The following is a 21,084-nucleotide window of genomic DNA, read 5'->3' as shown; positions in this document are numbered from 1 at the left end:
CTTCTCCATAACATACAGGTAGACCTCTGTATTGACCTTTAGACCCGTTTCAAACATGTGGGGAGGCATAACATGACCTTCATTGCTGACCACCCCGAACACCATGACCATTGCAGGGAACTTGGTCTTCATTACCTTCTTCACATGGCTGGTGCTGGTGGCTATCCACCTGTTGTTCTGCTTGTTGACCTTCTGATCTTGACAGAAATTCTTTTCATCAGAGAAAAATCAGCCTGTTGTCCTTTGCCTTCTGGGTCAAGATCTGGCCCACCTGCATCTTGTAGCTCCTGCACCTTAAATCCTCAGATACACAGTCCCTTATTGTTTTCTCATGGCAGTCCAGATCCCTCGCCATGGCCTTCATGGACCTGGTAGGGTCATCCTCAACCATCTTCTTCACCTTGTCGACAAAGTCGGTGTCCTTGACCTTCCTGTCGGCGCCCTCCTCCTTGGGTGCCCTCTTTATGGTGGCATCAACATCCCAGGTCTCCTCTAGCTTCTTACGGATACGCTGAACAGTCCGTAAATTAACTCCTAAAGTTGAAACAATCGTTGAATTGGAGATTTCACCTCCCTTATTAACCAATGCCATGACTACGGCGGACCTCGAAAGCTCCTCGTTCCACTTATAGCTCTTTATCTCCTCATATGATGACAGCATGATGCTAACTGAACTACGTATCGTCAGCTAACAAGAATAGCTTTCCTATTTGGTAACCGGTTTTTTATTTGATAATGTCGTCTTCAAGTTATCAAGGCTTAAAGTAGGCGACAATCTGATCCCCGCTCCCTGTATATCCCCATGAATTACTGAAATCACTAGAAAGTATTTTTATCGCGAATTAAATTTACTGCTAGTCTTCTCAAGTGAAGTTACATATATTTGAAGGTGGATTACAAGTCGTTGTCAATTAACTTAAAACGTTTTTCCTTTGTAAATATTTTAACAATACCCTTCCTTCAAGACATTGGGAACCCATTATTACGATATTCATTTTCTCTAATAGAAACTCTTTATGTAGTATTATTTATCATTACAAGATGAATTGTAAACAGCATTGTTTGCACCATATAATTTAATAATCATCATTATACAAGTCAGACAGACTGCCTAATGGATCCACATATAGGCAAACATTGTAGCCTGCTCTATCCTTTATTTATTTATTATTTTCATGTGTATGTATATATAATTATAAATATTCTTCCGGATTATCAGATGGTTGTTAGACCTCTTCCTTCCCTGGATGACTCATTCAACTATTAAAAAAACAAGCCGAAGCGTCCATTAAGCAGTGTTTGCTTAAAGAACATAAATGGGGGGGAGGGGTTGAATAAAAAGGTCCATTACTCATCGTGCTGAAAAAAATGATGTACATGGTATACACTAACAAGGTAACTAAGCAAAGATAAACAAAAATATTAGTTGTCGTTACAAATATAGCTATGGGCACTAAATATATAATAAACATTTTTTCGAAATTTGGATATTTTGAAAACTTTTCTGTTAATGAAATCAAAAGTAAGATGTTTGATCATTTATAAGGCATGTGCAAATATACATAAATGACTGCAGGAGCGTCTGCAAGTGTGGCTGGAGGCGGCATAACAATCCACCCTAAATTTAGGAACTTTTGCATTGTACTAAAAAACTTAATATTTGAAATTTAATTCAATTTTTCAAAAAAAAAAAAATCCAAATAATTTAATTTTCTGTGAATAGCTATGGTTTTTTGAAATTTTTCTCCCAAAAATTTATCGCTTGAAATTTTTTTCAAGAAATTTTACAACTTAAATATATTGTATATATTTAACATTTGAATTTTTTTTCAAAAATTTCATTTTACATTTTTTTTCTCCAAAAAAATTATTATTTGTTATTTTTTTTAAATATATATACCCCCCCCCCCCAGAAATATGATCCTGCGGACCCCCTGGACTGGAAATAAACTGAGTAAACAACATTAACAGAAAACATTTATTAAATACTATTAGACGTATCTTTCATATATGTATGTCCTAATAAATTTTTTAAATTCATGATTCAATTTTGATGTTTTTTATTATCAAAGTTTTTTCGCTATGAACTTTTCCAAATATGAACCCTCTTATAGTTTCTTTTCCTGAGTAGCAGCAAATTAAGATTGATTGCTTTCCGAATTTACATATAGTTAATTTTCGGAGGATATCGATTAGTAGAACTAAAACTTTTATATACTCATATATACATGTATGATGTATATATAGCATATCTGATGATGCAAACAGGTCACCCTATTACAAATATTAAGGAATTCAGCATTGGAGGTTTCTTTGTATTTGAAAGATACATCTAATATCTTTTAACTTTTTCTTTCTTCTTTCAAAATTTCTCCTTGAGATTCGATGGAAATTTATGTTCATCTATTTTAAATTGGGTACAATAAAACAGACTGGCATCTTCAAACAAATTTATTTTGTCATATGATGATGATACGATTGATGCATCATGGTTATAAGTTATACTTATGAAAGCTTAGAGCCTTATTCAAATCCGAATCTTTTTATTGCGTTGCAGTGTCGAGTCTAAAGTCTCAGTTTAATGAGACTTCAACGTAACTTAAGTCCTGGCTCTGGTAGATTCTGTCCTAGTATGCTGATGATATCTGACTCTTGCTGGGGGTTTTTTTTTTGAATTTTTTTTTGTGAGGGTTCAATAATACAATTATTTATTGTTATTCTGTGTTACTTATTAATATTCTGAGAGCTAAGTCATTTTAGTCGTGTATATATATATATATATATGATTGAATAAACACGTAGGGATTTAAAATGACTTCTATTTGTCAAATACATTGATTAAAATGAAAAAAGGTTTTCCTTAGATACGTATATGGGCATTGGAGACAGGTTTTTAGGTTATTTTAAAAGGCTCGATTGTTGGCATACGGAGTGTATAATCTATCTATGTTCGTACATAAATATCAGATGAAATGTGAGTTCTATTTAAATATAATTTTGGTTATACAAGAAAATGGATGAATCCTCATGATGTTAACTCGATTTTGGAAACTTGTGAGGGGAAGGTATGCAATAGTTTAGGATATACGAGCTTATATTAATGGAGTAACATATAGGCTTAGAAGTCCTGGGCTTAACATAGAAAATATGTTTATTCACTTGCCATTGCTTAGGATGAACTGTATCCCCCCCCCATCAAGAAGCAGTGTGAAATGAAAACACGAAATTGTTTTTTGCCAGAATTATTTATTGTTATTTTGTGTTCCTGAATGGTTTTGGAAATAACAAAAGTGGCGCAACATTTAGCACAAAAACACACAAACTAAAGAACACATTGTCATGAAATTTTGAAACTGTCTTTTTAATAAGAGTACAAAATGAAAATGAGATGGATTTTTTTAAAAAAATAGCGCCTTCTATGTGTTAACTCCGGGACTTTTCAGCCCATTTGTTATGTACGTTGTATTTACATTAATGTTATTTCATGTATGAGACGAACCCCGGAATTATTATGTGTACATATCTTACTTTTTTAAATTAATTAGATCATCAAGTTAGGATTTTTGTAATGTCTGCTATTTTAGGCAGGAAAATATTAGCCGACTCCACTGGCAAAAACAAATCATTTTAGTCTCAAAAGTAAACGTTTCCTCTAATTTTAAGGGTTGCCTTGTAATTTTTTTACATTATATCATAGAAATATAATTTAAACGACTCTCCATATCATAGCAAATTTTCATGGACTAAAAGTTTCAAAATTAGCTGTGTAATAGTTTGCTAATTACGCCTTCTGTTCTCCAATTGTCGGACTATTATTTATTAATTGAATGAATGAAGCTTTTGAACTCTTTTTGAATCTTTTGACCCCATAAAGCCTCCATGTCAACCCCCTCGACTACACCTTTGTGGTGCATATTGAGGGGAAGGCCTGTAGTGTCCGTCATCCAAACACAGAGGCGCTCAAAGCCACTGTCAGCCAGTACCGGGATGCCATGCCAGAGGACTACATCCGTAGTGGGTTTCAGGCCTTCCGCCGCTGCCTGGAAGCATCATTACCACTACATTAATGATTAAGAGACTAGCATAAATTCATAGTATTAATTTTGTTGAAATTATATTGTTAATGAATAAATTATATATTGTGAAGAATAAAAATTCAATGTGTTCAGATTTTAATGGACCATTCAGTACAAATTACTTATTTGTAGGGGGATATTGGCATTTTTACGAAAAATATTTAAAATTCATCAACTAAGCCAGGGATGGGCAACTGGCAACCTCTTCTGGAGGAAAGTTGAAAAATACTTTATAGATTCTTAACGTATATTCATACTCAGAGCTGCTAAAATTGAAATATGAATTGTTGATGTTGTGGGAATACTTTTGTATACTAAATACCATATGTTTTTGTATTTTGATCTTTAAAGTCAGAAATTTGTAGACACAAACAATGAAATGATGTCCTCACAAAACGTCCGACATTTTGAAAGAAGAAATAGATTTTGTACACACATCACATCACGCTTGTTACCAAACTAACAAATAAATTTAATGTATTTTCAGGAGCATCTGCAGGGGTTAGACTGGACAGGCTTCAGGCCCATCCTCCCAAATTTAAGAATTTTTGCGGTTTAACTTGATTTTTTTTGGTCAGGATGAAAAGAAATTACGCAAAAATAAGGGTAAATTTTTTTTAAAGGTTTAATTTCTTAAAAAAGGCCATTGGGCAAATTACGTAGTAGAGGAAATATAAAAATTTTTTTGTTAATAGCTCTGGATTTTTTTTTCCAAAAATTTAATATTTAATTGAACAATGGATTTTTGAATTTTTTTTTCTAAAAAATTAATTTCTTTTTTAGTAGGTATGAATTTTAAATTTTTTCTTTCCAAAAATTTTTTTATTTTTAATTTAAACATTGATTTTTTTTATAAATTGCTATGTATTTTTTATTTTTTTCCAAAAAAAATCGTAATTTTTGGATTTTCTTCAAAAATATCCCACCCAAATAAGAATATATATATGAAAGCTTGCGTGATACAATAAAGTCAATACGACATGACTATGAAGAATATATAAAATTGGTCCTAGGGAATGTTTATATATATAAAACAAAAAAAATACTACAACGCAACCCTTAAAATAGTTGACAGACGTGTCTTTTTTACTTTTCATATTAAAGTAAAAATAAAAATTGTTTCTCCTTCCATCAAGTGAATTTTGCTTATATTGATCATTTTATGATTAGGTATTATATCCTAAACATACATAGTAGTATCTATAGGTATAATATCTTGATCCGCTTCCGTCTTTGTCTAATATCTCCCTTGAACTGTAGTATACTTTGCATAAATATTTGAATGAGAAATTGAATAAATTAATATAATAATGTTCAATTTTCCTTCAACATGTTTCTTTAAGGAGAAGTGGTAAAAAATTTAAATAAAAAATATTGAAAATTCAATTAAAGTACATTCACGTCTACATATTACATCCATACATATAATATTGATTTATTTTACATTTTATAAAGATGATAACTGAAGAGTGAATGGTTCTTCCTTTTTGGCTGACTGACTTTCTTTGTTCAAGAAGGGAGTCCATTAAAGTCTTAATGGACGACTCGGTTTGAGATGGATCAATTAGTTACAAACAGAATAATATGTATATCTTAAAAATATTTATTTGAATAACAAAAAAAATATACATCAATAGGGGGTTAAAGGCCAATGGTAAGGAGGGAGAGATTAGGATTTTTATTTAAGTAATATTCTGCATGAAATAGATCAATCAAGGAATATGTAAGTGGGGGAGTCAGATATGTAAAGATCAATTAACAAACTCCAATGAAAATGATAAGTGCCTTGTACGTGTCCTCCCTTTCGTTGTAAGGCTCAACTTCTCTTCTCCTGCTTCATACATAAAGAATACCTATTTGAAATAAAGCCTCAGGGTAATTTCCAAAGGGTTAAATACACAAACTTGCTTTTTTGTGGGTTTACCTATAATTTCTTTGAAATTTTAGTACTAAAGTATGGCTTGCTTTCTATAAATTTTAATATGGACGGAATGCGATATGATAATGACTGTATTTGTCTACCTTCCTTTCAAAAAGAGACCAAAATCCCTTGGTAATTGGACAATTTCATCCCAATTATTGAACTAAAAATAAAAAAATTAACGAATAGTGGTTTTTTACTTCAAAATTATATATTTGAATGTTTTTTACATAAAATTAATTATATTTGAAATTTTTTTCCAACAAATGTAATTTATTGTGAACAGCTGTGGATTTGAAAAAAATTAATTGTAGTCGTTTTTGTAAAAAAAATTGTAAAAATTTTTCAAAAAATTTAATTTTTTGTGAACTGCTGTAGATTTTTATAAAAAATAATTTTTATAGCAATAGATTTTTGAAATTTTTTATAAATAGCTGTGGTTTTGGAAAAAAAATTCCAAAAAATTTTAATTTTTTTTTTTTTTTTTTTTAAATCCTTCAAAAACAAAGCCACCCAAAAAAAATACATATATATATACCTATAATCCTGCGGACGCCCCTGAGGGTTATTATGGACAATACTGAATAAATGAGGTACTTTTATGAAAGGATTATATTTCTAAAAATTGTTCTTGAATACATAATTTTTTTGAATTTCGTGGGGATTATATATTCATCAAAGATATTTTTTGAATTAATGTACGATGACATTAAAAATTACTATATTAGTATTTTTCTTATTCAAAATTGTTGATTGAGTTACAAAATTGATTAAGAAAAAAGATGATTTTGTCCTAGAATTTGACGGTACTCTTTTCAAATAGGCCGACAGATATTTTAAATAAATGATGAAATATGTATTGATGTACATACATAATTGAGTTTCTTTTGGTTTTTAAGGAAAGTCTTATTGGGTACGTACATATAAGAGGTCAGGCCGCTCCTAGACTTTTTTGAGGGTCTTTTAGATAATTTCTTTGGAGTTTTTCGACTCTTATTAATTATAATGATACCTACGACTACAATTGTAGCTTCATTTTTAATGATAATAATAATAAAAAATGGATAAAAGTTATTATTTATGAGGTTCTCCGGTTGGGTAGATCCTCTACCTTCCCTTCACCTATGTAATACACCGCATCAAATCTAATTATGATAATGTAATATATCTTAAGAAATGAAAAATAAGTGTAGGTATTCTATCTTTTTTTTCTTTCCTTCTGATTTATTAAGTTGTATGGGTATCATATACATGCTGAAGTATTGTATATACTTATTTTACGATGTAGCTATGTACAAATGAACACATAACTTAATCCCTGATACACCATTAATCTGGCATGTTTGTATCATGGGCATAGCCATAAAATACATAAGAGGGACGATACTGAGAATAGCAAGGGAAATTCTTTGACACCACAACAGCTAACATTTTTTTTTTAAATTAAAGGGATAATTTGCAATTAATTAATCATTACTACACGTGTATTTTATTTAAATGATATATAAATATATACAGTCCGAGGTTAAACATACTGACTTTTGTTGCCTAGAATTGTACCTCCAGAGTGGCAGGTACAGAACAATTATCAGATGAAGATTGTAACCCCGAGCGAGGAACGAGAAGAAGCTGGTAATTGAATTAAGAAGGAGAATGATGAATGTCCCAACAAGGGAAATATATGCTTTTTTGCTTAAGTATTTTATTATTAGGACTAATTTATTATTTAGGTCGATCAGGAATCTGAATATTTGTATCATAGATCTAGAGGATCTTTCATACTTTTTTAAATGATCCTTATTAAATACAACTAATTTGGGTCATAGTCTTATAAAACTAGTAGACATGGACTAAGTCGTCTGTATTAATCTCATATTTTACTAAAAGCGTATAAATTATATATTATATAGGAAAAACGTAAGAGTGAGAGGATTTAAGGTACCAAAGTTTGGAGCACGAATCAAATTCAATTTAAGAATAAAAAATTATTGATTCTTGAATTGAATTAGAGTTCAAATTGTGGTGTTTACCTGAATGTAATTAAAGAGTTATACGATTCTCGTTACCGAAACTTCAAGGGGGTAACCGAGTAAATGGAAGTCACGGAATGGAAAGGAATGACTATAGACGGGAAATTAATATGAACGTACAGTCTATTTGTTAAATGATAAAAGACGACTAAAATATAGAATGTGTAAAGGGGTATGAAAATGATAGAAGAACGTACATTGGTGATTATAACCAGTAAATATTACTACAAATGTACATGACTAAATATAAGGGGTGTTTAAATAAAAAAGGTTTAATGTAATTAGTAGTAAAAACATGCAAATATATTATTAATAATCTCCCAAATCCTTAATAATGGATTTTGGAAGGATAATTATATTTAAATTTAAAAATTGGAATAAAATAATAATATACTTCATACAACAATTTGTTCAAAAATAATCTATTAACCTATTGGCATCCTAAATTTATGTAATTATGGTAATAAATTATTATTATTACAATAAACATGTAAAAAAAAATCAAGGTATTTGATTAATAGGCATATGTTGTGTACAACTTGTATGAGCAAATTTTGGTAGTTGCAATTTCTTCCTTTTAAAAGGCATGATCTAATTTCAACTATACATTGATGATCCATTAAAATTACAGGGTTATTATGTATTTAGGACTAATATAACTGTCGCATTTGAACTTTATAATGGGCCACATAATACTTATATTTTAGTAATTTGTGTTAAAATAGTCAAAAGTTACACCATTAATATATTGATCATCCTTGGAATATTCAATTATTATCTTATTCCTATTCCAAGTACTGTAAATCCTTCAAATAAAACTATTCACCTCAATTTTTGGTTCCAACTTGTACAAGTTGCAACTTGTACTAAATCACAACTTGTATACAACATTTATAACCATATATATAAGTAATTATATATGGGTCTGGATAATTTTAAGGCCCTCCAAATGATGAAAGCTAGTAAAGCCCCTATTTAAATTTATAAAAGGCTTAAAATAATCGATAAACTATTGGAAGCCGGATTTGATATATGTGACCAATTACATATTTTAGCTTGTCTGGTGCTAGCCCAATCTAGAAATTTATAGATAAGGGCAAAATCTATATCAGTCTGTCTCTAGTCAGAGGCTGGAGAGCTGTAGCCCTCCCCCAAATTTAAGAAATTTTTACCTCTTACCAGAAAATTTAATAATTGAAATTTATTTTTTCAATTTTTTTTCCAAAAAATTTAATTTTATATATAGATTTTTGAAAAAAAAAATGGATATTTTAAATAATCCCCAACTGTGGATTTTTGAAATTTTTTTCAAAAAATTTAATATTTTCTAATTTTTGTTAACGGCTATGGATTTTTAAATTTTATTTTTGAAAATGGCTATAGAGTTTTGAAATTTTTTTCAACAAAATAATATTTTCTAATTTTTGTTAACGGCTGTGGATTTTTCAATTTATTTTTGAAAATAGCTATAGATTTTGATTTTTTTTTTTTTTTTGAAATTTAATACTTTCTAAATTTTGTTAACGGCTGTGAATTTTTAAAATTTTTTTTTTTTAATTTAATATTTTCTAATTTTTCTTAACGGCTATGGATTTTTAAATTTTATTTTTGAAAATAGCTATAGATTTTTAAAATTTTTATTTTGAAATTTAATATTTTCTAAATTTTGTTAACGGCTATGGATTTTTAAATTTTATTTTTGAAAATAGCTATAGAGTTTTGAAATTTTTTTCAACAAAATAATATTTTCTAATTTTTGTTAACGGCTGTGGATTTTTCAATTTATTTTTGAAAATAGCTATAGATTTTTGAATTTTTTTTTTTTGAAATTTAATACTTTCTAAATTTTGTTAACGGCTGTGAATTTTTAAATTTTTTTTTTTTTTTTTTTTTTTAATTTAATATTTTCTAATTTTTCTTAACGGCTTGAAAAATTTTTTTTTTTGAAAATAGCTATAGATTTTTAAAATTTTTATTTTGAAATTTAATATTTTCTAAATTTTGTTAACGGCTATGGATTTTTAAATTTTATTTTTGAAAATAGCTATAGAATTTTGAAATTTTTTCCAAAAAAATAATATTTTCTAATTTTTTGTGAACAGCTGTGGATTTTTAAATTTTATTTTTGAAAATAGCTATAGATTTTTGAAATTTTTTTCCTAAAAATTTAATTATTTATGAATAACTGGGGATTTTTGAAATTTTGTTACAAGAAAACTTGATATTTGATTTTCTTTTAATTCTAATTTATCCCCCCCAAAAAAAAAAAAAGTAGATATATATGAAAATATAATCCTATGGACGCCCCTGCTAGTATGTAATATAATTTATGCTACTTATAGATGTCTTTACATAGTCTTTTCTCCTCAAAAACGAAGTTTACCTTTTTGTTATCTCTATAAAAACGCTATAATTACATTTCTAATTTAATTTTTCTTATATATATACTTACGTATCTATATATAAATTGCGAAATATAAATATAATGTATATTTTTGCAAAAATAAAAAGCAAAGTATGTCATTACCCTGAAATGCATCTTTCAAAACACAATTCTTTCAAGTTTCACTTTTTAAACAAATAAATAAACTATGATTTATAATTGCAAGATTAATTGCTAATTTCATTACTTTTATTTATTACTTCAATGTTACCATATTGCTTTGTCATTAATGTTTATTTATTATTTTATTTCTATGGATTCAACATACTAATATGTACAATAGTACATTACTCCAAACGTCATTTTTATAGGAATGATTCCTTGCATTTGATGGACTTCCTTCATGTAGAGTCACTATTATTATTATGCTACACAAAAATAACTATTGATAAGAAAACTCAGTACATGTACAGGGTAGGGCAGCAAAACGTGGACTCGAGAGAGGGATTTAGACATATATTCAATGATTTTACATTTTCGATAATAGGCGAAAAAATAATGTTAACAATACATGTAGACAATTGCAAAACTTTTTTCAATATGGCCACCTTCATTATCAAGCCCAGCACTTATGTGTCGCCTGAAGGCTATGCAGGAGTTGATGACAACCTCCTATGACAAGTTGTCCCATGCAGCCACCATGGAGGACTTCAGTGAGTCCACATTTGGGTGTGAGGTCCTTTTGGTTTTCTTCCCCAAATTGCCCCATATATTAAAGTCCAGTGGGTTCAAATCTGGTGAACAAAGGGGACATAACTCTTTGCACCAGAATTGAGCCATGTTATCTGTACATAACTTTTGGCACTTGGGGACGTGTGAGAGGGGACACCATCCTGATAACACACGTAGTTACCCTACGGGTAGTTGTTCTTCAGACATGGCAAGATAATGTATCTAAGCACCTTATTGTATACCTCCTGCCCGATTTTCTGTCCAGCCTTCCAAAAAGAATGGATGTATCTTTGTTCCACCAGAGGACACGACGCCGAGGACCATTGTTTGGGCCGGATATTTGGTATCGTAATCCCATTGGGCTAATCTTTTGTCTCTGCAAGCTAACAGTTGTTCTGGCGGTTGTGAAATTAATCAACTGTGAAAATCCCCTCCAGCCCATCCCTGCAGACACCCTTTAATAGTTAAAAATAAATCTTATGCATTTAAAAAATCAACCCGTAGAACATTAATAATGGTCCTATGAGCATAGAAATCTATAGCAATGGAAAAATGAATTATTTATTGATGTTTTAGTGATACCATTGTGGTATACATATGTATATGTTTATAGCCACTAGTCGTAAGTTTTATGCAACTTGAAAATGAAATGAAACATTTCAAACAAAGGATTTAGAGCATATTTGTGATAAGAAGGTATAAGGCAATTATTGGAATCCTATTAAATCTTTATACGTGTATTAAATGTATCCTTTTTGACTTTTATAAAAATACCTATTCCTTGGCACATTATAAGCTGAAAAAGGCAGCAATTAGTAGCATGTAATTATAAATATTATAATTAAATTGGACATTAACAGATGTAAAAATTGCAACTTAAGAAAATTTGAATATAAATTACAATTTGCATAAAATCTAGCACCATATAAATATTTATAAACTCCATTAATATTACGGAACTTTTTATAGTCACGCAATTCCTCAACCTAACTCAAGTATGTGCATGATATTATTTACAATATATGTTTATGAAGGAACATTCTAACCATGAGAATTTTTTTTTTAACCAACCCCTCTACAAAATATCATCCTGCGGACGCCCCTGATAAACGCATATAATATGAGACCCATTTCGAATAAAATGAATTTAATGGCTCCAGTTTTTTTTAAAATTCCAACAGTGTTTGGGATAATTATTAATTAATCACACAAACTATGCAACAGCACAGAAGTTCAAAATTAGGGTTTTGATTTATTTAAGGTCATAAAATTTTGAAATTTGTTTTTTATGATCAGCTGATCTGATATAATTTTGGCGTAATTGCTAATTAATCGGCCAAAGTGGATGATCCTTGCCATTTCCCAAAAAAACATGGTCATTTTTAAAAAGATGAAAAAATGAAAGCGGGGGTTTGTTTACAAATACTCTCAGATATAATGTTATTTATATACTCAATCTACCTGAATGAGACTGGTATAACCATTTTTGAAAGTTTTTCTCCCTAATCCTTTTGGACCAGACAATAATTTTTACGTATTATAGTATACATGAGTTTATGTAAATTAACGTTCATTTATTGTCAAAAAACTAAACACTTTCATAAAATCCTATGTATATACTTGTCATCAATATATAAGAAACTGAATCCAAAATTTCATACTGATCAGGTGAAAAATTATTGTATGTAACTTTTTCTAAATTTTGGCAATTTTTGTTTCGGAGATATGGAAAATCATACAGTTTCTAGAATGACCACAATTTTGCTTTTGTTGTTCTAAATATTGTGATGAATTCTCAAATGTTAATAAAAAAACGGACGATAAATTGTTTATCTGGGTTTCAGCCTCCAAATAATTGGTGCTGGCCACAAAAATCAACATAGGTCGAGATGTTGTTCATGTATCTAATTATCATTTTCGTTATTGTATTGATTATCTATAAACATAGATATTGAAAGTGGATATCAACTCTCTAATTAGACATTTTCGTTTATCTTTCAGATTCGCTCATTAAATATACCTACATACAGACAACGCACACATCTACATACCTTTATCTAACCAAAGGAGAAGGAGTAAAATGACGACTTCCATGTCGGCGTCATCTCTTATATGCTCTACAAATAGCGGAACCCCCGGATCACCCTACCGTTCCTCCTCTGGGAGTCTTAACGGATTAACCTCTAGACCAAGTTTGAACAAAGAGCTCGTTCAGAAACTTAGAAGCATGACTGAAACTATAAAAATATTATCTGATGAAAATATTGTGGTTAAGGAGGAGAATCAAAGGCTGAGAAGGAATTCCAGTCTATCTCGTGATATGGAGCAGCTGGGTAATAATCATTATCATTTAACATTTTTTTTTTTAAATAGATATTCTTTTAATCATTTGATCATTTCTTATACTGCAATAGAGAACTACGATGAACTCTCCAAGTCTCAATTGATTGCTTTGACCGTTTCATATGATAAGAAATTTAAGGACATGGCTGATGAATTGGAAAAAGTGAAGGAAGTATCTACTGAGCAACAAATGAACAAAAATAACATGTCTAACGCGACCAAGAGTGAAAAGGATAAGTACAAATCCTTAGCTCGGAGGCTCAAGGAAGAGCGTAATAACTATAAATGTGCTCTCCAAGAGAAACAGTAATAATTTTCAACTAATTAGGAATGTGGGTAAAAAAAATTAATAATCATCTTACAACTGTTTCAGGAATGAACAATCAGTTCTAAAGGATGAGATGGAAAAAATGTCGGATTTGATATCAGAACTAAGAGAAAATTGTCACAAGTTGCAATCTGAACTCTTACAAGTGAGAAGACGCTCTGCATCAGAGCGATTCTCTGATGCTTCTGTACAAACAGATCATCGAAGAACATCTTCTGCTCGAAGATCGTCCATAGGGAGTGGAGGATCCTCTGAGTCGGTGCGAAGAGCTCGTTCAGTCTATTCTGTCAATCGAAATCAACAAGTGATAAACAACACTTCCAAAAATACGAGTGCTTCAAATCCTAAACCGCGCCCTTCTATGAATTTTAGGAATCAAACAGCGACATCGGCAGCTAAAACAGTTGCTAAAAACAATACTACTCCTAATAACCATCATCATAGGCATATAAATTCCCAACCTGGAACTCCAAAATCGGGTCCCAAGTTTGCAAAGCCTGTAACAAAGCCATCAGCCTCACCAAGGATCAACTCGGGAGCTGATAGTCCTCTCAAGAAGACAACGATGACGAGTCTTTCTTCACCATCGAAAATTCCTATTGTTCGAGGCATTCCTCGTAGTCATGTTGGATCCTCCAAGATTCCAACGCCATCTAAAATACCAGGGCCTAAGTCCTTATCCCCAAGTATTGTTAGTATTAATAATAAAAACTCATCCCCACAACAAGGAGGAACTCCTTCCTCCTCAAGTAGTAGTGGAGTAGCAAAGACCACCTATGTCAAAGATGAAGAGCCTGGTGTTGTTGCTGCACGTCCAGCGATTATCTCAGATGAAATTGATGAGGAGGAGGATATTTTAATTGTGAACAAGGATGAGACTCTCCAAGAATATAGTATTACTCTCATGAAGAATAAACAAAATGAAAAAGCAGAGAGTCTCACATTACCCGTTTCTTCGAGTTCTTCTTCCTCTTATTCCTCAAAGGCGGATGATGATGATGATGATGAGGTAGAAGGGGAAGAGTTTGATGATGACTTCCACCGGCATTCCGATTCTGCAAAGGATCCATCTGCTGATGATGAGGGCTCGCGTGATTCGAGTGTCATTAATTCAGTTCCTTGCACTCCCAAGACCAAGAAGAAAATTGAAAATTTGAAACAAAGTTTAACTGCAAGACGAGTGCATCGAACTTGGCAGCATTTCTATGAAGAGGTAAACAAATAAGTACTTTGTATGTTGTAATTTACTTTTGATTGATCTGTCTTCTGATAATAATACCTGTGTTATGTTTGTTGTTATTCATTATTCAGTTGGAAGAGAGGAACCTTTCATCCCCGAACCATGCCCTGGGTTTAAAACAGTCGCAGCAGCACCAGCCCCTAACACTTAAATTAGATGAAAAGTGTAATCGCAAATATTCTCTTCCTGTTGAGTCAACAATGAGGGGCTTCGAGGATTTGAATCCTCAAATCCTCTCAGAGCAACTTCATGAAGAAGATGCGGAAGAGGCACTAATGCTTAGTAGAAACACATTAAAGAATCGTATTCATACTGCACGCCCTTGGCTTAAGAACAAGGCCAAGTCAGCCAAAGAACTTTTATGTCCACGAGAAGATGGATCCTCAGAAGAAGACACAAACCCCTCTTTTTCAAATAGCAATAAAGCGTTTCTAAGACTTCAGGCAGACAAGGATCTCTTCACTGCTGGAAAAGTAAGTGCTATCAAGGCTCAATTCAACGAAAGAAGAAGACTTCCAGATCGATCAGATGGAATCACAGATGATGATGAGGAACTAGGAATTTAAATTTAATTGCATTATAATAATGATAATTTTATTTTATTTTTTAAGATTCATTCTTGTATGTTTTCATTCTATGTATGATCCATATTATTCCTTTAATTCTCTAGAACGTCAATTGACAGAACGAATCTCTGGATAATTTACGTTATGATCTTTTACTTTAAAACATCAACAATTATCATTCTCAACTAATGAAGAGGTTCTATGACCACAAATGTTTTTGTTTATAGTCCTGGAACAAAAAAAAAGCGTTTTTAGTCAAAAACTCTCTTCATTTCGAATATTAAAAATGTTTTAGTTTGTATTGATCATTCATAATGCATAAAGTTCATAGAAAACAATTGTCCATTGATCCGCTTGTTGGTTAACATCTTTGTGATGTGTGAACTCACCTTTATTCTTCACTCAATGCCACTGAATTATCATCAATGTAATATTGTGTTCAGAGATCCCCTTCCCCTCTCCCCCCTTGACTAAGAAAAAGTAAAGTCCAGCAATAACAAGATCCTCAAACCAAATAATTGAGTATTTCAATTATTTGTGGACCAAATGAAATTTTACGTACATACTTTCATAATGTATAAAACTCTTAAAATTTGAGTTATACTTATTTTAGAGAACAAAAGTTTGAACTGATTTTACAGATTTTATTTTATTTTTATATAACATTGAGAGAGGCACATCCCCAAAATCACAATCACAACTAATTCCTCATCTACCTATTTGTTTGAATGATTTAGAATTTTTGTATAGATGTCGTTGTTTCAACTTGAACATGTTGTTATCCAATTGATATTATTATGTGTATGAATCAATATATCTACATATTTGTAAATATTAATTGATATTCAGAGCCCTCTAATCAATTAACATCCTATTCTATATACATATATATATATATATATTTTATGAAATAAAATAATTTTTTCAAATCCTCGTGTATTTTATTTCTATTTAAATTTCGAAGACGAATTTGATTATATTGGTAATTGATATCTTTATTTGGTCATAGAACTGCTTACAAGCCACGTCCTCAATTATCATTTGAACCTTGATTCCTTCCTCCCTCAGTGAACTCTCCAATCACAGTCACTTCCTTCCCATCAGAGCTCAAAGGTTTCTTAACAATTACAAATATTGTTTCTGTTTTAAAGAGCCATTTCCCGAGGGGCGTCTTGGAAATGGTAATGACTGGAGTATATAGCCTAGCGGCTTTAGGAATCATGAGGTTGAGTCCATTTTGGATGGAAAAACATCATAATTTTCAGATTTTGTGCGTTTATACTCTCCTTCGAATTGGATCATTATTATTTGACTAAGGGACGATTTAGAAGTATGGGATGAATGAATTCTTATCTTCTTACCCCGATAATACTCTTTCAATCATCCTCTTCATCAATCATCACATAGGTGGTAAGAAAGACACATTCACAGTTTTTCTACTCACATCAGGGGTGTCCGTAGGTTCATATATATATATATATAGAAGGCTTTGTTTTTTGATTTTTTTTTGGAAAAAAAGTTATCAAAATAAAATTAAATATCCATAGTTATTCACAAAAAATTAATTGTTTTGGAGAAAAAAAATATCAAATATAAAATGTTATGCTTTGCTGCATAATTTGCTTTTCATCCTGACCAAGTGCCTAGTAAAAAACAAAATTGGGGAGTTCTACAGCCCGTCCAGCCCACTACTTGAAGACGCCCCTGTACACGAGTATCTATAGGGGTGATAATCACTCTTTTTTGAAAGATCCCAAAAATGTGTTTCAAATTATTCTAAAGGGCACATGCCCCACAGGGTTTCTGCCTATCCTTACATACATACTTTTTACCAGGGTCGTCTACCGTGAAGGGACTGACGGAAATTTATCCCTCTCCACTTCTAGAAATAAGTAGATTTTGTAGTAAGGCATTATGCGTTTGTTCATAGGGTTTAGTAAAAATCAAAATTGCAGTAGTCCTATTAACGTAAACTAAGAATAATTAAGGGTTTTTCATTAGAGAAGCTTCCAATTTTTTTTCTGTCAGGGGGTCGGCAGGATTCTCCCATTTAGGTAAGATATTTTATGTGTGTGTGATGCATGTCTAATTGACGAAGGAAGATAGCAAATTAGCAATGACAATGACAAAAAATAAATCACGGGGTCAAACATTTGAAGAGAAAAAAAACACTTTATATTTATCAAAATCAGTATTTTCACATGGTCAATTATATGTTACATTTTCAAGAGTGTCAAAATTCACATCAAATGGATAGAGGCAACAAAAAAATTTGTTAACGAGAAGGTTTTACAATAGAAGTCTACCTACTATATAAATATAGTTTATAGTAAATCGTTTTAGTTTAAAATTTTAACATACACAAGCTATTTTTCATCTTTAAGATAGTATGTTCGTGCTAATATATACATATATTATTATTGTTATTATTTTATTTTAAAAATCTTGGTTTACATCACTGCCACTGGTTATATACATTTCTATCGGTAGGATCGATCAATATTCAAACACACGCACACTTACTTCTGGAAAAGAACTTTTCCCAAGTGCGTTGTTCCTAAACTAAGGTACGCTTCCTGAAGTATTCACGTTCTCAAAGAGACAATATTTTTGTAACGTAAAAGGTCTGTAAATACCGAATCCAATACCCCGATACCATTAATTTACTGGCATGTAAAAATTGCTTTAGTTCGAAATCTATTTCGCTCATATTACCATTAAGAAGTTTCATTTATTTTTCCCCGTTCATGGATGATAGAAAATGTATTTTCTCATAAAAAAGCTTATACAAAAATTTGAAAAAAATGAGTCCCGATAGAGGAAGAACTCATTAATTTTGAAAACAAGTCAAAGCGTGCTTTTGATTTCTTTAGTGGCATTAAGGCTTTGCAAATATTTTTATTAAGAGAATCGCATATACCTTGTATTAAATATTCCTGTCGTCATTATAATGTAATTTAATAAGAAAATATTGTATTTTTACTTAATTATGTAACTGAGTACAGCACGGCCAAGTTTTTTCCCCTGGGCATACAAGAACCTAGGCGACTAATCAAATAAACTTCTCTTTGTTTTCATTTTTAGTCAGTTGTTGAGATGAAGAAACAGATCACTCATCAAATAGTGTTTTGCTAATTTGAAATGTTCAAAATTTTTTGAATGCAAATAACTCCAGAATTAATTATGTTTGAGCATTGTAATTAGTATTACCTGGTCCCCTGTTCTTCAATGCTTTGAAATTGGTAAAATCAGTTTAGATCGGGTAATTGGAAGCAACTCCGGGACCGTTTATGGAAGATTAAAATTTTCTTTATGAAGTAAAATTGTTACGACCGTTTTAAGTTTTTTCGTAAATTCATATAAATCCATTTGTAAGAGTTGAAATAGGATCAAAGGTCAGTCATACCCAAGGTTAACAGAAACACAAGGTTACACTAACTGATGTTTGACTTCCACCACGCTTTTTAATAGTGACGTTAAGGAGTGTAATTGTTAACAAGAGTAGCTATATATCCCCTTTCTTTCCTGTTACTGTAAGAGTAACGTTGGTATACCCTATGACGTCAAAATCTGTTTGTCTTGCCCTACATTCGGTACGGTACACCATTTTGAAAATTTTAGCAATCACGATTTTATGATGGTTTAAACTTGTGTTTTTATTATCCTTATGGTTTTAACTGGTACCGTACACCCTAATAGAGTTTTGATTTTTTTTTTAATTAAGCTCCTATTCCTTGACGAAGTGCAACCTAGAGAAAAATGGAAGGCTAGGCCAGATAATGCAAACCTTTTTTTATTCAAAACTGTATATGATCAAAAGATCTACTAATGCCAAAATCATAATTTGACTATAAAATCCAGATCACTAACTCTGGGACCGTTTATGCAAGATAAATATTTTTCTTTATGACATTAAATGATTATTCTATTTGATAATTGAGGCCCATAGAGTTCATATTGTATATTTAAATTTTATTAACATCCATGCTATTAAATAGAATAAAATAAAATTGTGACTATACAGTTTTTCAGGGTCTGGATGAGGTCAAAGTGTGTTACAATTGTAGGTAGCGAGCCTGTATATTGTATACTACATTCGTTACGTCGTTACCTTTATTGTATCACGCAACCTTTCATCCTAAAAGAAACAGAAAAAAGAGCCGAAATTGTCCAGTATGTAGTAAGCCAAATAAGTCAATCCCACCAACTGCTATTTATCTCTAATGTACTCCCAGACTATCATTGTCATATTTATTTCTTCACAATTTTTAAAATAAATTACAATTTTTGTAATATTAAAATCCTACATACTATTTTATTCGATAGTGTATTATAATATTACTTAGTAATAAATGTTAAAAGCGTAGCTAAACACTAATATTTCTTCAAATTGTCAGGGTTATCATGCTCATTTTCGGTTTCTTTTTTTAACACACCCATTATAAATACGATTTTCATCACTATATATGTTACGGGCAATCTGCAAAATCGGACATTTTGCAAAATGCCCGGGCAAGCTATCCAATTTACAATAGATTGTTCAATCCTCATTGACAGGTATAATGATTGTGGTTAATTTGATTAATAAACAATTCCTTGCTATGTATTAAGGACTTGATTATCCTACAATTTTATTGCAAGCAATTTGATACTCTAGTTTATTTTCATTGAAATTTGTATCGTGTTCACACAATCAAACTATTATACGGTAAGAAATTGTCCCCAGAGACTCAATTCTATTTTACAAAATATACCTCACCCAACAGGTTTTGCAAGTGGACAGCTCGTCCCTAGAAGGGATCAAAAACTATCGTCACCATTATCCTGAGTATCAAGGACTCCTTTAATATCCTATAATACACTCGGGCCCACGGGCTGTGCAAATGAACAACTGGTGCAAAAGGTAGTTTATTACCCACCGCTACTACTTCCCCAAACATCAAGGACCCCTAGTGATATCCTAGAATACACCCCAGCCAAGGGTTGTGCAAAAGAGTGACAGCCTGAATAAGTTTATCATTGAAATGAGCATCAAGGACCTCATTCAATGTCCTAGATTACACCTCAGCCGAAGGGTTGTACAATTGAACTACTGGTCAAAAAAGTGGGTCATTAGCTACCGCCACTGCTTTTATGTAAATTCCCTGTAGTAACTTTGTTGATTTTTCCATGGATTTATATTTGATATAAATAATGAAAATTATGCCTTTTCTAAAATATATAGAAGTAGAAAATAACGATCGAATCACTAATTTGATGTTACGGTGTTGCTTTGTGACACTTTCGTCGTCGTATGATGTTTTCGCCTTGAGACGTTTTTGCTGTAATAATTGAACGAATGCTACTTCTTCATACAATGATTTTACTAGAGTTGTAGGTAAAGACCTGGTACATGAAAGTAACATGTATTTGTAAATATAATATATTGATATTATATATCAACTTACTTCATAAACTTATCACTT

General features: G+C 31.2%; 1 protein-coding gene across 2 annotated transcripts in view; it reads left to right on the top strand.

Moving 5' to 3' along the window:
- Nucleotides 1–16,548, top strand: part of LOC121114270 (uncharacterized) — a 38,602-nt gene extending 22,054 nt beyond the window's left edge. Inside the window, exons 2-5 of one of the 2 annotated variants that reach the window (XM_040708189.2) lie at nt 13,144–13,475; nt 13,557–13,791; nt 13,859–15,026; nt 15,125–16,548. In XM_040708189.2, the coding sequence (XP_040564123.1) occupies nt 13,223–13,475; nt 13,557–13,791; nt 13,859–15,026; nt 15,125–15,619 (2,151 nt within the window). In that variant the 5' untranslated portion in view covers nt 13,144–13,222 and the 3' untranslated portion in view covers nt 15,620–16,548. Of the gene's footprint in view, nt 1–13,122; nt 13,476–13,556; nt 13,792–13,858; nt 15,027–15,124 lie in introns of both variants that reach the window. The other variant, XM_040708197.2, reaches the window with a different exon arrangement.
- Nucleotides 16,549–21,084: the final 4,536 nt, after the last annotated feature.

This window comes from Lepeophtheirus salmonis, chromosome 1 (assembly GCF_016086655.4).
Source record: "Lepeophtheirus salmonis chromosome 1, UVic_Lsal_1.4, whole genome shotgun sequence".
Taxonomy (NCBI): domain Eukaryota; kingdom Metazoa; phylum Arthropoda; class Copepoda; order Siphonostomatoida; family Caligidae; genus Lepeophtheirus; species Lepeophtheirus salmonis.
The sequence above is the reverse complement of the archived record's forward strand: the minus strand, read 5'-3'. Positions and strand labels throughout refer to the sequence as shown.